Source organism: Dasypus novemcinctus, chromosome 2 (genome assembly GCF_030445035.2).
Source record: "Dasypus novemcinctus isolate mDasNov1 chromosome 2, mDasNov1.1.hap2, whole genome shotgun sequence".
Classification (NCBI taxonomy): domain Eukaryota; kingdom Metazoa; phylum Chordata; class Mammalia; order Cingulata; family Dasypodidae; genus Dasypus; species Dasypus novemcinctus.
In genome coordinates, this window is record NC_080674.1 from 99,885,145 (window position 1) to 99,907,763 (window position 22,619).

The 22,619-nt window shown below is 38.8% G+C and overlaps 1 protein-coding gene across 1 annotated transcript in view; it reads left to right on the forward strand.

Annotated features, from left to right (window-relative positions):
* Positions 1–22,619, forward strand: part of ERAP2 (endoplasmic reticulum aminopeptidase 2) — a 52,509-nt gene that overhangs the window by 1,992 nt on the left and 27,898 nt on the right. Inside the window, exons 2-7 of the mRNA XM_023588074.3 lie at positions 2,198–2,336; positions 8,207–8,341; positions 10,409–10,529; positions 16,127–16,281; positions 19,292–19,405; positions 20,323–20,454. Coding sequence (XP_023443842.1) covers positions 2,198–2,336; positions 8,207–8,341; positions 10,409–10,529; positions 16,127–16,281; positions 19,292–19,405; positions 20,323–20,454 — 796 coding nt within the window. The remainder of the gene's footprint in view (positions 1–2,197; positions 2,337–8,206; positions 8,342–10,408; positions 10,530–16,126; positions 16,282–19,291; positions 19,406–20,322; positions 20,455–22,619) is intronic.

Consider the following 22,619-nt stretch of genomic DNA (forward strand, 5'->3'; position numbering starts at 1 on the left):
ATGTTCTCAAGGACTCAGGCTCCTTCCATCTTCCTGCTCGACTGTCCTTGCTACGTGCATGACTTTCTTCCTAGTACTCACAAGCTTACTGCTGCACTTCTAGGCATCAAGTCCATGTTCCAGGCCGGAAGAAGAGAAAAATGGGGGGAGAGAAAAAGGCTGAAAGAAAGATTCCAGCTGAGTTCAACTCCTTCCCACCCAAGTACTGCAGCTTGTACCCCATTGGCCAGAAAAGGCCATACACTCTATTGAATTTTATGGGGGTCTGAAGAAGTGATCCTTTTATCTGGACACATCGTCTTCCTGAACAAAATCAGGATTCCACTGGAAAGGAAGAATTGGGATGGATTTGGGTAGGCAGCCAATATGTCTGCCACATACCTCCTCTTCCCTTCCCCCTCTTAGGCACTCCATACCCTCTGGAGGTTCAAGTGACCACCTCACAGCCCCCAGCTCTCCACTGAGACAGGCCTTCCTTAGACCTATCTCTTCCACACACAGTGTGATGACATTTCCCCTCAATCCAGCTTTGCTTCTGAGGGCCTGTTCTCAGGCCCAGCAGAGTTGCATAGGAAACCATCAACTCATTCTAAGATACCATGTGACCAGGAATGACATTTTTAACATTTTTTTCAAGTGACAAAGCCTCTGTCCAAAGGAACTACATTTTAGGGATCTCATTTTGGGAGCTGTGAGAGACTTGGAAGAGGGGGTTAGATTTTTGGACTAAGATCTGAGGACTTTGCCTCATGCCTCCCATCATTTATTGCAGGCTATTTCTGACTCTTAAGATTAGTCAGCTCTCTTCATCCTCAGTTACCTAGTACCTAGGTCTAACATGTAGGATTATATACAGGTCAATGTCAACTGAATCTTATGACTCTCTCTCTTTCACACATACACACACACATACACATACTTTCACCTAAAACAAAAATAATTCAGTCAACAATGGTTCTTTTGAGAGGCAGGAAGTCACTACTTTGCATGTAGAGCTAAAATTAATTGTGTAAGTAGCCAAGAGAACCTTAAATTTTATGCTTTTCTAATGTAGGTTTACCACAACCAAAACTTTTCCATTTGTGATCATTATACCAGACATTTAAAAGTCCTGACCATTTGCTATATCTGCTACCAAATTCAGATAATTTCGTGAGGCCCCAAGCAAAGCATTTACACCCCCAACCTTGTTTACCTCATGTTCTCATTTGTATCATAGAAAAATCAGCTGAGGCAAAATTATTCAGACAGCCCCTCTTTTTTCCTTGCTGACCCCTCACACTCTGACAGTTAAACTTTTCTGCTCTCCCCTCCTTCCCCAATCAAAATCTGCTCCCCAGATTTGCTTCTGCCTGAAGAGGAGAAAGCTTTCAGTCCAAACAATAAATGTGTACCAACACAATTTCAGTCGTTATCAAAGTGATAGAAGATAGGGATTTATCAGAGCATCTACAATTAAAGCTACTTTGCTGGCAACCAGAGAGAGCTAGAAGTTCTGGGATTTCATGTCCCCATGGAGACCGTCAGCAATGACAGTAAAGCAGCATCAAAGCCCAGCAACTTGTCTCTGGTAGCAGCAAGCCTGAGGTGTAGTTTATACTCCAGGGCTCCCGAGGATCAGGCTGGGACTTTCCTTGAAATCGCACCCTTGCCTGGCTTGTTCCTCTTCCCTTACCTGCTTCTCTCACTCCCTTACTTGTTTATCCTGGCATTGTCTTCATAAATCAGGGCCTGCTTCTGAAGAACACAACCTAAAATGTCAATCACATTTACAAGTATTGGAATGTCTGATTGGAGCCTCCTCTGGATTAGAGGGAGTTCTAACCTAACAACTTCCTGGTCAGTTTTGAGGTTGAGTTGACTGAACATGAGTCCTTTCTTAGCCATTTAGGAGCTAAGGATTCTGGTAAGGCTACTCAAATTCTCTGAGCCTCAATACCCTTTTCTGGCATGAGGATTAAAGGAGCTAGTAGAGGTAAAGTGCCTAGCACAGCACATTGTGTGAGGCTGGCAGCCACTAAATATTTCTTTGCCTTAGTTTTCTTCAAAGAGAGAGAATCTGGATTGACTATGATTGTAGTTTGAGAAATCAAATATATCAGCACTAGGTTTTACATGCTCTTTTGCTGAAGGTACATATTTATTTATCTCCTTTGTTTCACCAGTGAATTCTTACTGGGGTTGGGTCTCTCCACAGAACAATTGCAGTAACAGATTTTGAGCCAACCAAGGCACGAATGGCTTTTCCCTGCTTTGATGAACCATTGTTTAAAGCCAACTACTCAATCAAGATAAGAAGAGAGAGCAGACACATTGCACTATCCAACATGCCAAAGGTATGGCCACTTTCAGAAACTTTGGGGAATCTTTCTCATATTGAGTCTCTGTTTGTTTTTTAAGATATTTCCCTTGTTTTCAGGACTCATGCCATTAACATTTTTTTTAAGATTTTTATTTTTTATTTATCTCTCTCCCCTTACTCCTGTCCCCCCAGCCGTCTGCTCTCTGTGTCCATTTGCTGTGAGTTCTGCTTGTATTCTTTTTTATTTTTTATATATTTTCCAAATTCTACTCAATTTATTCATTTTTTTAAAAAGATATTACATTCAAAAATTATGAGGTCCCCATTCACCCCCACCGCCCCCACCCTACCACACCCCCCACAGTAACACTCTTCCCCATCATCATGTCACATCCATTGCGTCTAGTGAGTACATCTCCGGGCATTGCTGCACCCCATGTCCCATGTTCCACACCATAGCCCACACTTTCCCACGTTCCTGCTTGTATTCTTGTCAGTGGTTCTGCTTGTATTCTTGTCAGCAGCACCAGGAATATGTGTCTCCTTTTGTTCATCATCTTGCTGCGTCAGCTCTCCGTGTGTGCGGCGCCACTCCTGGGCAGGCTGTGCTTTTGTCACGGGGCAGGTCTCCTTACAAGGCACACTCCTTGCACATGGGGCTATTCTACGTGGGGGACATCCCTGCATGGCCCAGCACTCCTTGCGCACAGCAGCCCTGCACATGGGCCAGCTCACCGGAAGGGTCAGGAGGCCCTGGGTTTGAACCCTGAACCTCCCATGTGGTAGGCGGATGCTCTATCAGTTGAGCCAAATCCACTTCTCGCCACTAACATTTTTAAAAATCCTAGCAGTTGTTGTTTACAGAAAAATCATGGAGACAAGAACTGAGTTCCCATATATCTCCCTCTCACATACAGTTTTCCCTGTTCTAAGCATTTTGTATCAGTGTATACTTCTGTTCCAACTGATTAAAAAATTATTATAATTTACAGTTAACTATAATCCATTCGTTACATTACGGATCACTTTTTGTGTTGTACTATTCTGTGGATCTCTTCATACCCCCCAGTAACTGATGTAGAACTTAAAATTTCCCATTTTTTCCACTTTTAATATACAGTTTAGTGATATTAATATACAGTTTAGTGATATTAATTATATTCACAAACTGTAACTTCCTCGCCATCATCCACTGCCAAAACTTTTAATCACCCCAAACGGAAACTCCCAACCAGCCAAACATTAATTTCCCATTCTCCACCTCTACCTAGCCCCTGGTAACCTGTTTTGCAGTTTCTGAATTTATGAATTTGCAAATTCTAGCTATTTCATAACTGAAATCACAGTATATTGTCCTTTTGTGTCTGGCTTATTTCACTCAACATGATGTCTTCAAGTTCATCCATGTTATAGCATGCATTAGAATTTCATTCTTTTTTATGGCCAAAGAAGATTCTATTGTAAGTCTATGCCATATTTTGTTTATTCATTCATAGGTTGATGGACACCTGGGCTGCTTCCATCTTTTGACAATTGTGAATAATGTCCTTTGAATATTGATGTGTAGATATCTGTTTAAGTCCCTGCTTTCAATTATTCAGGGTATATGTAATACCTAGAAATGGGATTGCAGTCATAGGATAATTCTACACTTAACTTTCTGAGGAATGACCAAACTGTTTTCCATAGCAGCCACAATATTTTCTGTTCCCTAACAACGTGTGGTTGTTCTTATTGTTCCATGTTCTCACTCTATAATATATAATAATTTCAGTCCTTCTGGACTTTTTTTTTTTTAAAGATTTATTTTTATTTATTTAATTCCCCTCCCCTCCCCCGGTTGTCTGTTTTCTGTGTCTTTTTGCTGCGTCTTCTTTCTTTGTCCGCTTCTGTTGTCGTCAGCGGCACGGGAAGTGTGGGCGGCGCCATTCCTCGGCAGGCTGCTCCTCCTTCTCGCTGGGCGGCTCTCCTTATGGGTGCACTCCTTGTGCGTGGGGCTCCCCTACGCGGGGGACACCCCTGTGGAGCACGGCACTCCTTGCGCGCATCAGCACTGCGCATGGGCCAGCTCCACACGGGTCAAGGAGGCCCGGGGCTTGAACCGCGGACCTCCCATGTGGTAGACGACGCCCTAACCACTGGGCCAAAGTCCGTTTCCCCTTCTGGACTTTAACATCATTCTGTTTGGACTTTGTTACACAAAAGCCCTTCTCTTGTTAAAGTGGTTTCTATTTTATTTGAGTTCTATGGAAATAGTGTTCTTTTAAATCAGTGTAACTTGATCAGGGATGAGATTAAGGATCACCTAGCGCATCACCTCTCAAACTTTATTGGCCTGAGCATCTTGTGAAAATTCAGATTCAGATTTGGAAAGTAAGACTCAATATTCTGCCTTTTTTTTTTTTTTAAGATTTATTTTTTATTTATTTCTCTCCCCTTTCCCTCCCCCACGCCTCCCCAGTTGTCTGCTTTCTGTGTCCATTTGCTGTGTGTTCTTCTGTGTCCACGTGTATTCTTGTCAGCGGCACCTGGAATCTGTGTCTCGTTTGTTGCGTCATCTTGCTACATAAGCTCTCCATGTGTGCAGCGCCACTCCTAGGCAGGCTGCACTTTCTTCGTACTGAACAGCTCTCCTTACAGGGTGCACTCCTTGTGTGTGGAGCTCTCCTATGCGGGGGACACCCCTTTGTGGCAGGGCACTCCTAGCGCGCATCAGCACTGTGCATGGGCCAGCTCATCACATGGGTCAGGAGGCCCTGGATTTGAACCTTGGACCTTCCATGTGGTAGGTGGATGCTCTATCCATTGGGCCAAGTCCACTCCCCAAAATTCTGCCTTTCTAATAAGCTCCCGGGTGATGCAGCTGCTGCTAGTCCAGGGATCACATTTGGAGTAGCAAGGACCTACAGGACCCTGCCCAGGTCTCACCTAGTAAACTCTGACCTCATCGTCTGTGATGGAGCTTAGAAATATTTTTTCCTTAAGATGCACAGGTAGTTTATACAAGTATTTATGAAAAGTATTTATAGAGGTTATAAAAATTTTTAATTAAAGATCTATTTGAACACCTTTATTTTATAGCTCATAGAACATTATAGTCAAAATGCAGAGACCATGAAAGACACAGCAGACCTTGAGCTTCATTGAACATTTTCACACTAATAATGTACTTGCCATGTGTGATATTGAACAAAATGTAAAATATTTTCCCATTGCTGTTTGGAAAGTAGGACAAAAACAGAGGCTTTCTTGATAGTGCTTCAAAGGGTGAGCTGGATAGAAAGCAGCTGGGTCATCACCAGCCAGCAAGTGGCCCTGCATCCACTTGCCTCTGTGCCCTACATAGTGACTGGGCTCTATGGATGGAAGAAGGAAGGGACTGGATAATATGTACACTGCATTTCCCCAGATTTCTTTTGAATGCTTGGAAAGATATTTTCCCTGTGATACTGACACAGCAGATCAAGGGAAAATGTGGCACCAGTCCATGTGACTCATATCTCATTGTTTATCCATGATCATAAAAGTAGCAATTTAATTCACCCTCTCATCTTCAGGTAAAAATGATGTGCAATTTAACTCTGAGTCTCCTCTACAAAGGCACGTTCATTTAAGGGCAGTTCATTTCAGTTTTCTTCCTTGGCAGCTTTTTATTATCAATATAATTTTTCACATGGATATCAGAGAGGGTAAAGTAAAAAATAAAATCAGAAAAACCCTTTAATAATAATGTGATGCCAACATAAATTGCCACAACCACATGTAAAATCATTATTATATTAGAATTTAAAATATCTAACTTCAGAAACCTCCAGTAACTTCTCATGTTTGAGATAAACAAGTGAATATTTTGAAAAAAATCTGTAAAATCCTTGAATGTTAGCATTGACTGGACCAGCGCTCTGGGTTATGCCCAATTCAGCAAATACTTGCTAAACTTTTTGCTTCTCACTGACAACCAAAAAAGGAGAATTGAAGTAATGTTATAATAACAGTCTCTGGATAATATTTCTAGCACTTAAGAAGGGTTATGGATGGCTGGGAAGTAACAACACATAATTAAGTTCTCAATTTGTTTAGGCAAGGATACAGGATTTAAGGGAAGCACTAGAAGAGGTAGCACAGCTTTTGTGGCGTTTCTTCGTCCCCTTCATTCCTTAAGGGAACATGTACCTGATAGTGATGCTTGCTGTGTATTGGAGTCCTGCCAGCATTGGGAAAACAGCTGAATCCTTGCCCAGTCACAAGTGTTTTATACCTGTAACTTACACACCATCCTGGAAGAACTTACACTAACTGTCCATACACTCCCATTTAAGGTAATGTTAATCTACATGGGGCTTTGTGAGTTTCTGAACAAGACTCAGCCTCCATGGGCTATGTCTTCATCTGCAGAGAAAAACCATAGTGAACACTCAGCTGCACCTTACCATCACTGCCCCAGCTTTCTAGATCTCCAGACTCTAGTTTCCCCATAATTCCATAGCTTTGTGTCTTTCTCTCCTTACCCTAACTAACTGGTTTTGCCATTGAGTTTGGTCAAAAGACCACTATCATAACAGCCCCTGCCTCCACCACAAGACACCCTCTCCTCTGCTAGGATGGTGTAACCATACAACTCTGGTTGAATCAGATTCCTAAAAAGAGAGATTGTAGTGGGAAAAATGTATTTGCTAGATAAAGGTAAAAATTACAACCCTACATTTAGTCTTACCTTTCTTAGCATGTAATAGTATTTGGTCAGTGTCTTCTGCTGATGGGCACTTAGGAATTCTCTTTTCTTATTAAATAGAATTCTGTAGAATTAAATCCTGTGGCACTTTAACCATTTATCATTGAAGTAGGCTAGGCAGTTTATGGTTATGCTTCAAACTGTTTTCTCTCACCAAAGCAAACTTGCAATTTTACCCAAAAACATAAAACATGCTCAATAAGCTGTGGTCAGCATTGCCATAGCCTGACTCCTTGAATGGGGGAATATGTCAGTCTAAGAGTTATTACCAATTTAATGGTATTTTCGGATTACTGGCTCTCTACTCGTTCAGTAGTTAGGGGTCATGTACCATGGTAGAGACTATCTTTTGGACAAGCTACCCAGACCAGATGAAGATAGAATTCAGTAATTATCCAATGAATTTGATGGATGGACTTGACCGGTCTGTAGGCTTAAAATGCTCTGCTGCCTCAGTTGATGGGCAGAAGCTTAAATTACTAATGACCTCCATGGCCTGGCTGCTTTCCTTGCTGGATCAATGAAGCAAAGATAAAAATAAGACTATGACTCAAGCTGTCACACAGCGAATAAAAGAATGAGCAATGTCTTTGGAGTCACACGATCACATCCACATCTTGGTTCTGCTGTGGAACTAACCATGTGATCTTGGGCAAATCAGTTAATATTTCTGAGCTTCTGTTTCTTCACCTGTGAAATAATGCCTACCTCACACCCACACAGTATGAGGATTAAAAGATAATGTAAAACCTCTGGCACAGTTTGATGTCCCTTTCCTTCTCTCAGAGGGATTTATTTATTGTCCAACAAACAAACGAAAAGGGGGCCATTCCGTGGCATTTTTACTTAGAAGGCCAGAATCTGAAATTATGCCAATGTTGGAGATGATGACATTCATAAAGTAGATGCATCTGAGATGTTTTTGAGCTTTCAAACAACAAAATAGATGTGGAATCTTCTGGGGTCCCAAAAGCAGGGATACTGAGTTTTTGAGGGAGTCCAGAGATAAAGAAATAGAGCAAGCAGGGCCACAGAATGTTGAGAGGCCACCGTTCTCCTGTAAGTGCACCGAGAGTCCTTCAGTGAGAACCTTTCCCATCCTTTTCTTTAATGATAGGCATTGTTGCCAAACACTCCAGCTTCCATATAATGGTGCCTTTTCCTTCCCATAGGTCAAGACAATTGAACTTGAAGGAGGCCTCTTGGAAGATCACTTCAAAGTAACTGTAAAAATGAGTACATACCTTGTGGCCTACATTGTTTGTGATTTCAACTCTGTGAGTAGCATGACCCCATCAGGGGTCAAGGTGAGACTGAGTTCTAATTTTATACAAATGCAGAATGGTGGCCTGAGGGCAATGATTTTGCTATATTTTCTTAAATGTTTTTTCCCTTATTATCAAAGTTTTATGCTTCTTTTACAAAATAGAGATGGGCAAAAAAATAAAAAGTTATCCATAGTCTTATCACCAAGATGTAACTCCTGATAACATTAGACTGTCAGCCTTCCAATTTTTTTCTATATGTATATCTGTGTATGTTTGTGGATACAATAGCAGTATATACTCTTCATATATGCATGCTTTGTGCAAAATAATATATTATATAGATATTTTAGCCCCATTTCCCCCTAATATACCATGAAGAACTGAATGCCATTAAATATTTTCTATATTATATAGTACTATACTACATGTAGGTACTATTAGGATTTTTTAAATCAGTATCTTATTTTAGGATACTTATGTTGTTGGCAATTGTTTTTCTAACATTTGTTCCTCAATGAAAGGAGGCCTTTGTATTTTTCAGTTTTCATTATTTTCTGCAAACATTTTACAACAGTACCCAATGATCAATCATCTTGTAATTAATTTTTTTTTTTTTTTTTGCAAACTACAGTACAGACATTAAAGGAAGAAAAAAGTCCTCTTTACCCTGAGGAACTAAATGATAGGCATAAGACCATATTCAGAAAGTGGACTTGGCCCAGTGGTTAGGGCGTCCACCTACGACATGGGAGGTCCGCGGTTCAAACCCCAGGCCTCCTTGACCCGTGTAGAGCTGGCCCATGCGCAGCGCTGAGGCACGCAAGGAGTGTGCCCCGTAAGGAGAGCCACCCAGACTGAAAGAAAGTGCAGTCTGCCCAAGAATGGCACCGGACACACAGAGAGCTGACACAACAATATGACACAACAAAAAGAACACAAATTCCTCGTGCCACTGATAAGGATAGAAGCGATCACAGAAGAACATGCAGTGAATGGACACAGAGAGCAGACAACGGTGGGGGGTGGGGGGGGGGGAAGGAAAGGGAGAGAAATAAAAAATAAATCTTAAAAAAAAAAAAAAAGACCATATTCAAGTCGCCATGAATAATATGTAGGAAAAATGACTCTAAAAATGAGTGTTACAATTTACATACATACTATACCCATGGAGCTATATAATGGATTGTGTATCCAAATATGTATACTGTCATCTCTGCACATAGGTTTACATGTGCATAAGTAGAGATGTATGGAAGCTCGGGTGGCACTTTACCTCAGAGTACAGGCTCCTGACAACATTCTTACACTCAAACACCAGCTCGGCAAATTTCCACCTGGGTGATTTGGAAACAAGTTACTTAATCTCCACATGTTTCTCTTCACCTTTAAAATGAAGATAATAGTACCTATTCATATGCATAGTATCGTCATGAGGAATAAATTAGAATTTACACATAAGCATTTAGCAAAGAACCTAGCAAGTCATTCAAAAACGGTGATCATTGGCACATCTTCAATATAAAAATTCTGGGATTTCATTTCATTCAGAGCATGAAAGTGGGTCATGAAATCAAAGTATCACTATACTTGGAAACATGAAACTTGGAATCTCATTTAGCTTTTTCCACTTCATAGCTATTTACTTTGGGGAAGTCATTTAACATAGTTGGCATTTTGGGGGTTAAAGCAAACTAGACGGGGGAGGATCCAATAATTTCTTGAGGGCTTTCCCACCTCCTCAACCTACATTTTATTTAAATTGTGTTGGTGGTCATCATTTTGGAAGGCTAGTTCTAGAGTATATTATAGCGAAGAGCTCAAGTTGGTTCTCAAAATATGATGGGATAATACAGCTTGACTTTTACAAATTGGCACCTAAAGAATGGATGGCAACAGAAGATTCAGAGCTGTTTATAATTTTCAAGTTCGATTTTTGCTTTAATACATTACAGAACCTGTTATCTACTATTGACAACATGCTTAGTGTTATCTTAATACTTTCTTGAAAAATGCAATCTGCCTTTCTTTGGGTGAGGATTATCAAGAGTGGAATTGTGCCAAGGAGCTGACATTCAAAGAGCACTTTTTCTGATCAACATTTTCCAGGTGTCTGTCTATGCATCCCCAGACAAATGGAGTCAAACACACTACGCTTTGGATGTATCATTGAAGCTACTTGATTTTTATGAACACTACTTTGATATCAACTATCCACTACCAAAACTGGGTATGTTCAAATTCCACTTTGTCACTTTTTTTTAGTTCATAGGACTTGCTTTGATTTTTTCCCTTTTTATATGTGATGTCAATGGGCACTGAGGAGATTTAGTTACCCATGATGGAATAATTTGTTTCTCAGAGATGGTCCTTGAGTACGAAAAGTATTTATGAGAACCCTAAATAGTGTGGATCATTTTTTCTATTCCCTTGTCATGTTTAATATGAACATATGTGCATTGCACATTATATTTACAGAATTTTCTGGAACAATCTTCATGCCCTATTTGTATAAGACCAGCAATATTTTATAAAATTTTCCAAAGTCTACCAGGGCAGATGGCCCCTCTTTGGAAATGGTGTTTATGTGTGATGAATCTGGACTCAGATGGGATCTCCCTTCATAAGACTTTCATGCTAATGTGCTGGAGGTGCAGTTAATGTTGGGGTTTAAGATATATTTAGGGGATTTGAATCTCTGGACTGACAATGTGATAGCCAGATCCTGAGCCTCAACAGACTCCAGCACCTACAATCTGATTTATTGGACTTACCACACTCAGCTAAGATGGAGGTGAAGAAGGACAACCACCACACCATGGAGCCTAGAGTGATTACAACTGAAAATGGGAGGATTGCATCCAGCATCCAGGTGGAATCTGAGCCTCCTCTTGACATAAAGGTGCAATGGACACAACCAATCCAGTGTCCACATAGAAGAGGTGGCATTGGATTGGGAAAAGTGGACATAATGGACAAAGGGTATGGGGAAAGGCAGGAAGAGATGAGAGGTGGAGGAGTCTTCGGGACATGGAGCTGCCCTGGATGGTGCTTCAGAGGTAATCACCGGACATTGTAAATCCTCACAGGGCCTACATGATGGAATAGAGGAGAGTATGGGCCATGATGTGAACCAATGTATATGAGGTGCAGAGGTGCCCAAAGATGTACTTACCAAATCCAATGGATGTGTCATGATGATGGGAACGAGTGTTGTTGGGGGGGGGGAGAGGGGGGGGGGTGGGGTTGAATGGGACCTCACATATATATTTTTAATGTAATATTATTACAAAGTCAATAAAAAATAAAAAAATTAAAAAAAAAAAATTTTTCCAAAGTCTTATGTAAATAGGAAGCTGAATGCTGTCTTTCCACCCATAATCTATATTGGTCCATGAGGTTGGAAGATAAGACTGAGACATAGATTTTCTTTCCTTTTGGAAGATAAAACAGATAACTTGGATATAGTATTAGTAGGTTTTTACATGAGATGATACTCATAGTCTATTTTGGGTTTTATTTGCTATCTTAAAAAATAAAAGATGTGATTTTTACAATATTACAGATTATATAAAAACCATGACTTAAGTTTCATAATTTCTATACATTAGTTTTTAAAGTTTCTTACAGTGACAAAAAAAAATTGTTTTTCCTTTCAGATTAAGACATACTCCTTATCATATCCTTCCTCCCCATTCCTCCACTGGTGCTACCTACGGTATGCTCATCCTGTTTCTCTTAGAGAAATTAAAAAGGGACATCAAAACACATCTCCAGGGGCTAATTCCTACCATTTCTGAATCTCACCATATTACTATAGTGCAGATTCTCTACACACATCAATATAGATACACTGAAATCAGTTTACCCATAACCCACTGCTGTTCTCTAGGTCAAAAGTTAAGGAAATTGGGAAAGGGACTTGGCCCAGTGGTTAGAGCGTCCGTCTACCACATGGGAGGTCCATGGTTCAAACCCCAGGCCTCCTTGACCCGTGTGGAGCTGGCCATGCGCAGTGCTGATGCGCGCAAGGAGTGCCCTGCCACGCAGGGGTGTCCCCCGCGTAGGGGAGCCCCACGCGCAAGGAGTGCGCCCCGTAAGGAGAGCCGCCCAGCGTGAAAGAAAGAGCAGCCTGCCCAGGAATGGCGCCGCCCACACTTCCCGTGCTGCTGACGGACAACTGAAGGGGACAAAGAAACAAGACGCAGCAAATAGACACAGAGAACAGACAACCGGGGGAGGGGGGGGGAATTAAACAAATAAATAAATCTTTAAAAAAAAAAATAGTTAAGGAAATTAATGTGGGAAAGTGTAGGAGGGCTAGGGAGTGGGGCATATGGGAATCTCCTATATGTTTTATGTAACATTTATGTAACCTAAAACTTCTTTAAAAAATAAATAAAATTTTAAAATGTAAAAAAAAAAAGCCAGGGAAAGATCAATAATAGCCATCAAAATCTTACATTGTTCCAGAAAAATGCAGCTCCCAAGGAGCTTGCAGCTTAAAAAAAAAAAAAAAAAAATAGAACAGCTAACATCACCTTTAATGGCTAAGGGAAATGATCTAACTAATGTATAATCATCAGTGCAATTTAGGAAAGCAGTCATTCTCACATTTGTAGTGCTAGTGAATGCTGATCTTTATTAGTGCTAATTTAGTTTTGATTGTGTTATAAACACTTGTTTTTATCCAATAGTATTAACTAGTATTAAAGCCAGACAGTGTAATTACAAGCCATGTGACTTGGTTCATTTCAAACTTTTAAAACATTACCTTCCTTTTTAGCCAAGCAATACTTCTTCCAAATGTCCTAATGAAATAAAAATGAAGAACTCCAAATATTAGGTAGGCATTTTCTAACTTACATGGGAAAGATGACATGACTTGGCATTTGATGTTATCCATGGCGTAAATGGAGCATGTTAATAAGTGACCAACCATAATATGATATTTATTAGGCAATGTTACTGGCATGGATTCCTGTCAAGAAGGCATACTTTCTGAAAGAAAGTATTAACATGATTTAGCCTAAAATATGGTCCTGCAGTGTGGCTCTTATGGACATACCATATATTAAGACACACACATGAACATAGATATTATTAGTATCTAACACACCTGAATCGCTTAAAAACTATTAGCGATCACTCCCCCCACCCCCAAGGCTGTTTCCTAAAACGTAAAGGAAACATTTGATAAATCTTACTCTAACAGGGGTTCTTAACCTTTTTTGTTCCAGGGAACCCTTCTCAAAATGTAGCAGCAGAAGTTTTATGACACACCCATACCAACACAGCCTCCCAAGAATAATGTTTTTTTTTAAATTTTCAACTCAAGCTCACGGACCTTCAGCAATCTTTTCTTTGACCCTTTGGTGGTCTGTGGACCCCTGATTAAGAACCCCTGAAAAATCACTATTACAGACATTTATTAAATGAGAGTTTGAAATCACAACAGAACAATTTCTTTAGAAAGCATTTCTAAAGAAAGAGAGAGGACAAGGCAAAGGAACAAAGGAGGATTATAAAATCAATTTATAGACAGAACAACTAGGTATTTCCTAAGGAAAGGAAAGGCCAGGCTTTACTCTTTCTTTACTTGGAGTTATGATCACCAGAATGTTTCTTCTCAATACCCAGTCCCTGGTTTTAAGACCAAATGTATAATTATCTTACAAATGAATTATATGTATATTAAAAGTCTAATAATATGTGCTGCTACTTGGTAAAAAACAGTTTGTTCATCCACAACCTGCAACCTTTCTTTGGCAGTAGACACCATCATTTCTATCTATGTGGATTTTACCATTTCCTCTCTCTGAAATCTCATGTTTAAATAGGTTTTTCTTTTGGTTTAGTATACATAATTGTGTCAAGTCTCATCAGACATCCACTCAATGTATCATGTTTAATTAGGACAGGAAATTTTAAGTGTGAAAAGTGAGAGTGGTTACTTCAAGGAACACTTAATAAATGCTGTTTTCTGAATCATAATAGGAGTACTTGACATTTGGCTCATTTATTTAGGAAGGGCCAAACAAGCCACACCTGTGACAGCAGGAGACCATGGGGAACTGACTTTTTCTCTGAATTGATTCCCTGTCCCTTTAAGAATCTGATTAAGGAAATGGCCTTCTTTCCCAGAAAAATTCTCATAAACATACAAAAAACTGCATATAGTTTGAAGGAGCTCAAAGACTCCCAGCAAAAGTCCACGGGCTCCTTTAGAAAAAAATTTCCTAATTTGATGCAGGAAGATTCTACACAGACTTAGTCATACTCCTATTTGGTTAATGATTCTGCTAAGTATGTCTACCACTAGTGCTGAATCTGATTTCATGAGTATAGAGAACTATTGGTTTAGCTGATTAGTTGCTTCTAAAAGAAGAGAAGAAAATTAAGGGGAAGGAGAGGGAAAATTCTTTAAATCTCTGGCCTATTTATTTTCCTAATATTATAACAAGAAACTTTATTCTTGTTTTTTATAGAATCATTCATCCTAGCCTTTGAAAGTGATTAAAAACTGTACCATAGGAGGCAGTTCATGGAACACAGGGAGTAGAAAATAGTATCTCTTTATATTTCCTCAATGGGGGAAAGTAACTGTATCTATCAATGAATACTATGGATCATACTACAGGAAGGACTATGAATGTATTAAGACATATATACAGATAATATATAATATCAATTACTATACTGTGCACTTGAGTTGCTTAAAGATGATTTGATTTCACTTTTTCCCGAGTCTTTCTTAAGAGGCAGAGGGAATATCAATGTTGAAAATGAAATTGAATTGCCCCTAAGTTCAGAAAAAATTGATGCACAGAGCTTTTTCTCTATTGCCTTGGAAGGACACTTGCCTGTAATAGAGGCCATTATGTGCTTGAAGTATGAATTGAAATATTGACTAAAGAGACAGTTCCTAAAAGGAGTTCTCCCATAATTAAAATCCCATGTCTCTCTTTCTTTCAAGAAATATGTTCAATATATGTTCCACAATTTTGATGAATCATAAATATGTTAGAAATTATTTGGTACCTTTCATCTTTAGAATGTTTCAGTAGTAATAATATAAAAATATGTTAGTGTTGGGAAGTGGATTTGGCCCAGTGGATAGGGCATCCGCCTACCACATGGGAGGTCCACGGTTCAAACCCCGGGCCTCCTTGACCCGTGTGGAGCTGGCCCAAGAGCAGCGCTGATGTACTCAAGGAGTGCCGTGTCACACAGGGGTGTCCCCAGCATAGGGGAGCCCCACATGCAAGGAGTGTGCCCCATAAGGAAAGCTGCCCAGTGCGAAAGAAAGTGTAGCCTGCCCAAGATTGGTGCTGCACACACAGAGAGCTGACACAACAAGATGACACAACAAAAAGAAACACAGATTCCCAGTGCCGCTGATAAGGATAGAAGCGGTCACAGAAGAACACATAGCGAATGGACACTGAGAGCAGACAACGGGGGGCGGGGTGGGGGGGGCGAGGAAGGGGAGAGAAATTTAAAAGAAATCTTTAAAAAAATAAATATGTTATTTTCTTAGCAGTAATATGCATAAAGTATTTTCAGTGTCAAGCACTTTTAGAAAAAAAATGGTTAAATGTCAATAGGTTACTCCAGCTACAACCAAAACTGTGTTGATAGAACCTGTTCCTCTTGATAATGGGTACTAATTATTTTCATTGAAACTACAAGACACCATGTCAGCATTAAGATGTTCTTATTTTCAGAAAGTCTATTATATATATATGATCATATTTGAGGAAGGAGCAAATCCTGCTTCTGGTGTAGAAGTCGTATTGATCAAGTTTGGTTGTTCTTATTTCTTAGATCTAGTTGCTATTCCTGATTTTGAGTCTGGAGCCATGGAAAACTGGGGCCTCATAACATATAGAGAGACATCACTGCTATTTGATCCCAAGACATCTTCTGCTTCTGATAAACTGTGGGTCACCAGAGTCATAGCCCATGAACTAGCACACCAGGTACCTTGGACCCTTTGATATTCTTTTTGTATCAGCCCTAAAGAGCATTATAAAGAACACCATCAATCTCTTAAAACAACATGGAATCATACGATTTTACCTCTAGAAGTTACCCTAGGGATTATCAAATCCAACACACAATGTCAAATTGCAAAGGACTCAATCTCTAGACCATGGGATTCAATTTTATCACAAGAAAAGTAGCCACTATATTAATCTTAAACACTTCAAAACAAAGCAGGGGCTCCAATGTCCTTTGGTAAAGAAGGGTGGGAGCTACATAGAGCACAGAACTGGAAACCCTACAAACAAATATTTCTTTTTAAAATATTTCTCCTTTTACCCCTTAGTAACCTGGCATTCCAATCCAGGGCAAAATGGCAAAATCACTCCCCCTTCAGGTGAAATAGTGATTATATGGCCATAATGAAGTACCTCAAGTCCAAGTACTCAGGGCTGCTTGATCCTCAGCAATGTTACCTAACTGCTCTGAGGTTCAATGTCTTCATCTGTAGAATGAAGTTAACAAGAGTGCCTAACTTCATAAAACCATGGTGAGGATTACAGATAAGGAAAGTGTCTGCTATGTAGTAAGCATTTGATATGTGTTAGCTATTAGCGATGACAACAATGACCTCTAGTACTCCTACCACTCCTTGCAAGATAAGATTCCCAATGGCCATCTCTCCGCACCATATTGCATACAAATATGGAACAGCAAACCTAGGTCTGTAGACACCAGAGACTATTTCCATTCAACTTCATTTCTGAAAAATCTCAGTACTCAGTAAAACCACAGGACGTAAGCAAGTATCATTATATTGTAGAATCTGGCAAAATATCTTTTAAAAAAAAATTGGGGGGAATAGATGTGACTCAAGAAGTTGGGTGCCCACCTCCTAAAGAAAACAAAACAGGCAATGAGCAGACAACAAGCAGATACTGAGCAGAAACAACGAGCACAAACAATTAGCAAACAGACGAGAGAGCCATCTTATGTGGGGGTGGAGGATACAAATAAAAAAAAAAAGAAACTTATCCTTTATCACCATAATAATAATGTTTTAAGAAGCAATGAGCTAAGTACCCAATTACATACTCAGCACTCTACTTTGAAAACACATGGGCTGTGTCTACACACTAGCCCATTTTAGGTGCTTTGATCATTAGTTGCCAGGAGCTTTAAAGCACTTAACTGAGTCTGGGGATTCCTAATCCTTCTGCCCCATGTCTGTAGGGAAATGATGTGAGCACTCTAACTCTCAGGCTCTGCACTCCCTCTGGGCCTTCCTTTGAAGCTCCTGTTACATGGAGACACGGAGTCTAGGGCTGAAGCAGCAGGCAGCATTTTGCCTTGCCTGTGTCTTCCCACCACTCTCCATATGACCATGTTGCTCCTCCACGTAAAACCCTTGCAAGGACTCCCCTGTGCCAGTGGGTAAATCAAGGTTCCTTAGCATGACCTACGAGACCTGCCTGACCTGGTTCCTCTCCACATCTCCAGCTTCTTCTCTTACTTACACCCTAAGATTTAGCCATCCCAGACTACCTGCCATTTCCTAAACGTGTCAGGTCATGCCACCCTTCTATGCCTTTGTCCCTGCTCTCTGATCTGCCTAGAGCACACACCACCCTTGAGGGCATATCTGAGGACCACTTCAAGACTCAGGTAATGAATCACTTCCATACTCCCAGCAGAACTGACAATTTACTCCTGGAAACCTGTTGGCTTCCAGCACAGACAATGACTATAGTACCTATAACAATACACAACATTTATTTGTTTACTGATTGATCGCCATCATTTGTATTAAGGACAGTGGTTGTATTGTGTAAATGTTTGTGTTTCTACCGTATGGCACGGTGCCTGGCCCATGTAGTTTCTCAAAAGATATTTGTTGAATGAAATAATAAATCATTCTCACTAAGTGTCTAAGTAACCATGATCAGTTCAACCTCTACTTCTCATATTCACCATTTCTCAAATTGAGGAACACTTCCCGTCCCTTTTCACAGATACCCTTGGGAAGATTGGTGCCCACTTGCAAAATAATCTGAGGTTGTAACAAGGGGAAAGAGCTTAAACAGGTTCTAGACGTTATAGATCTAGTATTTTCTATTCTTTAACTATAACAAGATTCTTTTGAATCTTAAAATCTTGTTATTTAAGCCCCTTGTCTTTCTGGAGATTACAATCCTAAAATAGATATACTAGGTACACAGTATTCAGCATATGGGCTAAATAAATAAACAGATGAGTAAATAAATAAATGGATAGACAAATAAATATATAACTATGATATAAAAGTACATGAAAGAAGATCAATATATAAAGCATATGTTAAATATGAAATATAGATCAAGGAAAAATATTTATTTGGATTATCCTGATGCTTCCTTTTTATTTTATTTATATATGTTATAAATGTCAGAACTTTATTCTTTGCAGTGGCCAAGTTAATCTCCAGGAGTAAATAAGAGGGAGAGGTTAACAACTAAATTTGTTCACCAGTAATATGTAACATTCTGAGTGCCCTAAATGAATTTTTATGACTTTTAAAGTACCTGATGCTTGCTATCAAAAGATGGCTTTACCAAGCACATTTTGGCTTATATCTATCCTCTGACCATCATCAACATCAAGGACAAGGTGAGATTTTTCTCATTGTGCAGAAAAGAAAAGCTGCCCCACAAAATGTTTTATTTTCTTTCTTAATATTCAATCTAATACTTTGGAAATATTGGGAGGATAGAAAAAGAAGTGTAGAATAAGAGAATAGGGGTAATAAGGACACAAAAGAAAGGAAAGGAAAGGAAGTAAAAAGGTGATGAGGAAAATGAGAAGGCAAAGAAATCATTAGAAGGAAGTTGTACAGAAAAAAAAGGGTTGCAAAGATAAGGAGAGACTTTGACCACTAAAAGAAATATGTTAGCTACTGTTATCATTTTCTGCTACAGTTAATAATTTTTATATTTAACATCTAATAGCATTGCGTTTTTTACTTTCTAGTGGTTTGGCAACCTAGTTACAATGGAATGGTGGAATGACATATGGCTCAAGGAGGGTTTTGCAGAATACATGGAGCTGATTTCTCTTAATGCTACATATCCAGAGCTACAATTTGTAAGTTCATATTTTGTGTAATATACCATATACCTTAAGGAATTGTCAATTTACCACTAGAGTTTCTAGGACTGTGCTTTTCAAACAAGTGGCATTATGTTTGATATAAGAATCATTTCATAGAACTGAACAAGACTTTGAAGATTTTAGAAAACAATCACTATAAATCCCTCCCCCAGAGGTCTGGGATAGAGAAAGCAAACGAGTGCAAGAAAACAGCTTGTGTCTGAGAGTGGTGAGAGGAAAGAATGTCACTGTCCCTATTCACTCGCATAGCATTGTCCATGGCTTTTAGGTCCCATACAGAGTTCTTGGCATGTAACCTGAATTGCGCATGATTGGGTCACATGCCTCTAGAATTTCCAAAGAGCTTTGTGACTCCGCAAAAACATATGTAGGGATTTCTTCAAATATGTCCCTTTTTTGTGGACATAAGGGATCTGAACATTTCCACATGCACATATTGAGGAAGTTAGCTCTCTGGGCTAGATACTTGGTCCAATATGGCATAGACAGATATGGATTCAAATTCAGCATCATTCTCTTACTTACTATGTGTTAACTGAGGGGTTTAATCTCAAAGCTTCATGTACTTTCCCTCATAAAAATGTGTACAATGCATATCCTTTGCAGGAGTGTTCAAAGAGTTGCAGATGATGGATGTAAGGGCCTGGCACATAGCAAGTGTTCACTAAATATGAATCATTATTTTTATTTCTAAATCCAAGGGCTTGGTACCTGGTAAACATTTAGGCAAAGTATGAGGGATTGTAGGACTTACATATTTATGAAGGAGAAAATTGGGGAAAGGGAAATATATAAGGGGAAAGGCTACATCTTACAAAAATATTTATTGAATCTATATCTCTAAGAACATCTTAGTAAATCTAGCATGTTTTCTTTTCTCTCCTGTTTAGGATGACTATTTTTTAAATAAATGTTTTGAAGTAATTGCACAAGATTCATTGAATTCATCCCACCCTATCTCCAATCCAGCAGAAACTCCTACTCAAATACAGGAAATGTTTGATGCAGTTTCCTATGAAAAGGTAGTAAATATCATTTGCAGATAGAAGCTCAACATTTAAATGAAATATAATTAGGCCTGTAAAATCAACAGTTTAAGTTATTGCTGCCAGGTTGCTGTTGCCTCTTTAACTTTTATCTGTTGTTCATTTTCCAGATATCACACATGTCCCATAATATTTCAGCTTCCTTTAAAAGTTTATCATACTATATATAGCATAGCATAGCATGAGCTAGCTATTGACTTAAGATATAGACAACTCATACTGAATCTTATATTTAAAATATTAAAATGTACAGTGTGCAAAAAAAGATCACTAGGCAAATGAATAGGAAATGATGGACTAGCCATAGGAATAAGATAAAAATCCATCAATGAAGAAGACCAAAGACTGCCAAAGGAAAAAAAATGAACCTCAATATGCTTAAGGAGATGAAGGAAAACACAAAGAAAGAACTAAAGAATTCAGGAAAACAATGAATGAAGAATATGAGGATCTTGATAAAGAGATAGAATTTTAAAAAGGAGCCAAACAAAAATACTAGAGTTGAAGACCATGGTAACTGAAATTTAAAAATCCTTAGAGAGTTTCAATGCAGATTGGAGATGGCAGAAGAAAGAATCAGTGAACTCAAAGACAAGACCATTGAAATGATCTAGGCTGAGGAGCAGAAAGAAAAGAGAGCGAAAAAAAAGTTAAGGGGGCCTTAGAGACCTGTGGGAAAACATCAAGTGTACCAATATACACATTATGGGAGTCCCAGAAGGAGGAGAAAAAGAGAAAGGGCAGAACGAGTATTCAATGATATAGTGGCAGAAAACGCCCCAAATTTAATGAAAGACATAAATTTGCACATTCAGAAAGCCCAATGAACTCCAAAGTGCATAAACTCAAAAAGAACTATGCCCACACACAGTAGTCAAACTGTTAAATGCCAAGAACAAGGAGAGTGTTCTGAGAACTACAAGAAAAAAGCAATATATTATGTACAAAGGAATCTCAATAAGATTAAGAGCCAATTTCTCTTCAGAAACTATGAAGGCATGAAGGCAGTGGGATGAAATATTTAAAGTGATAAAAGAAAAAAATTGCCAACCAAGAATTTTATATCCAGTGAGGGTCTCTTTCAAAAATGAGGGAGAGATTAAGACATTCCCAGATAAACAAAAGCTGACTGAGTTCATCACCACTAGACCAGCCCTACAAGAAATATTAAAGAGAATTTTTCTGGCTGAAAGGAAAGGACACTAGACAGTGGATCAAAGTGGCAAAGGTAACCATTTGGGTAATTATAAATGCCAGTACTATTTTACTGTAATTTTTTAAATATCTAACTCTACTTTTTACTTCTTACAGGTTCTAAAATGTAAATTCATTAAAAAGTAAATGATAAATTATGATTTGGGACATACATATTATAAAGATAAAATTTTTAACAGTACCAAAAAAAAAAACCATCCAAACTGGAAAGGAAGGATTAAAACTTTCTCTATTTGCAGATGACACAATCCTATGTAGAGAAAATCCTGGAAAATCCACAATAAATCTACTAAAGCTAATAAACAAATTAAGCAAAATGGCAGGATAAAAGGTCAACACACCAAAATCAGTAGTGTTTCTAAACACTAGTAATGAACAAGCTGAGATGAAATCAAGAAAAAAAAATTCCATATACAATAGTAACTGAAAGTGTCAAATATCTAGGAATAAATCTAACCACACATGTAAAAGACTTGTACACAGAAAACTACAAAACATTGTTGGAAGCAATCAAAGAAGACCTAAAATTAAAGAAAAGACATTCCACATTCATGGACTAGAAGACTAAATATTGTTAAAATTTCATTTCTACCCAAAGTGATTTACAGATCAAAGCAATCCCAATCAAAATTCCAACAACCTTCTTTGCAGAAATGGAAAAGCTAATCATCAAATGGGTAATGGGAAGTTAATGTTCAGTTGGTACAGAATTTCTCTTTGGGGTGCTGGAAATGTTTTGTGATGAATTAATTGGTTCAACAGTGTGAATACAATTAACACCACTGATGTTTGAATTTGGTTGAAAGGGAAAATTTTAGGTTTTATATATGGTACTAGAATATAAGTTTTTAAAAATTCGTAGAACTATGCAACACAAAGAGTGAACCCTAATGTCAATTATAGTCTATAGTTAATAGTATAATTAA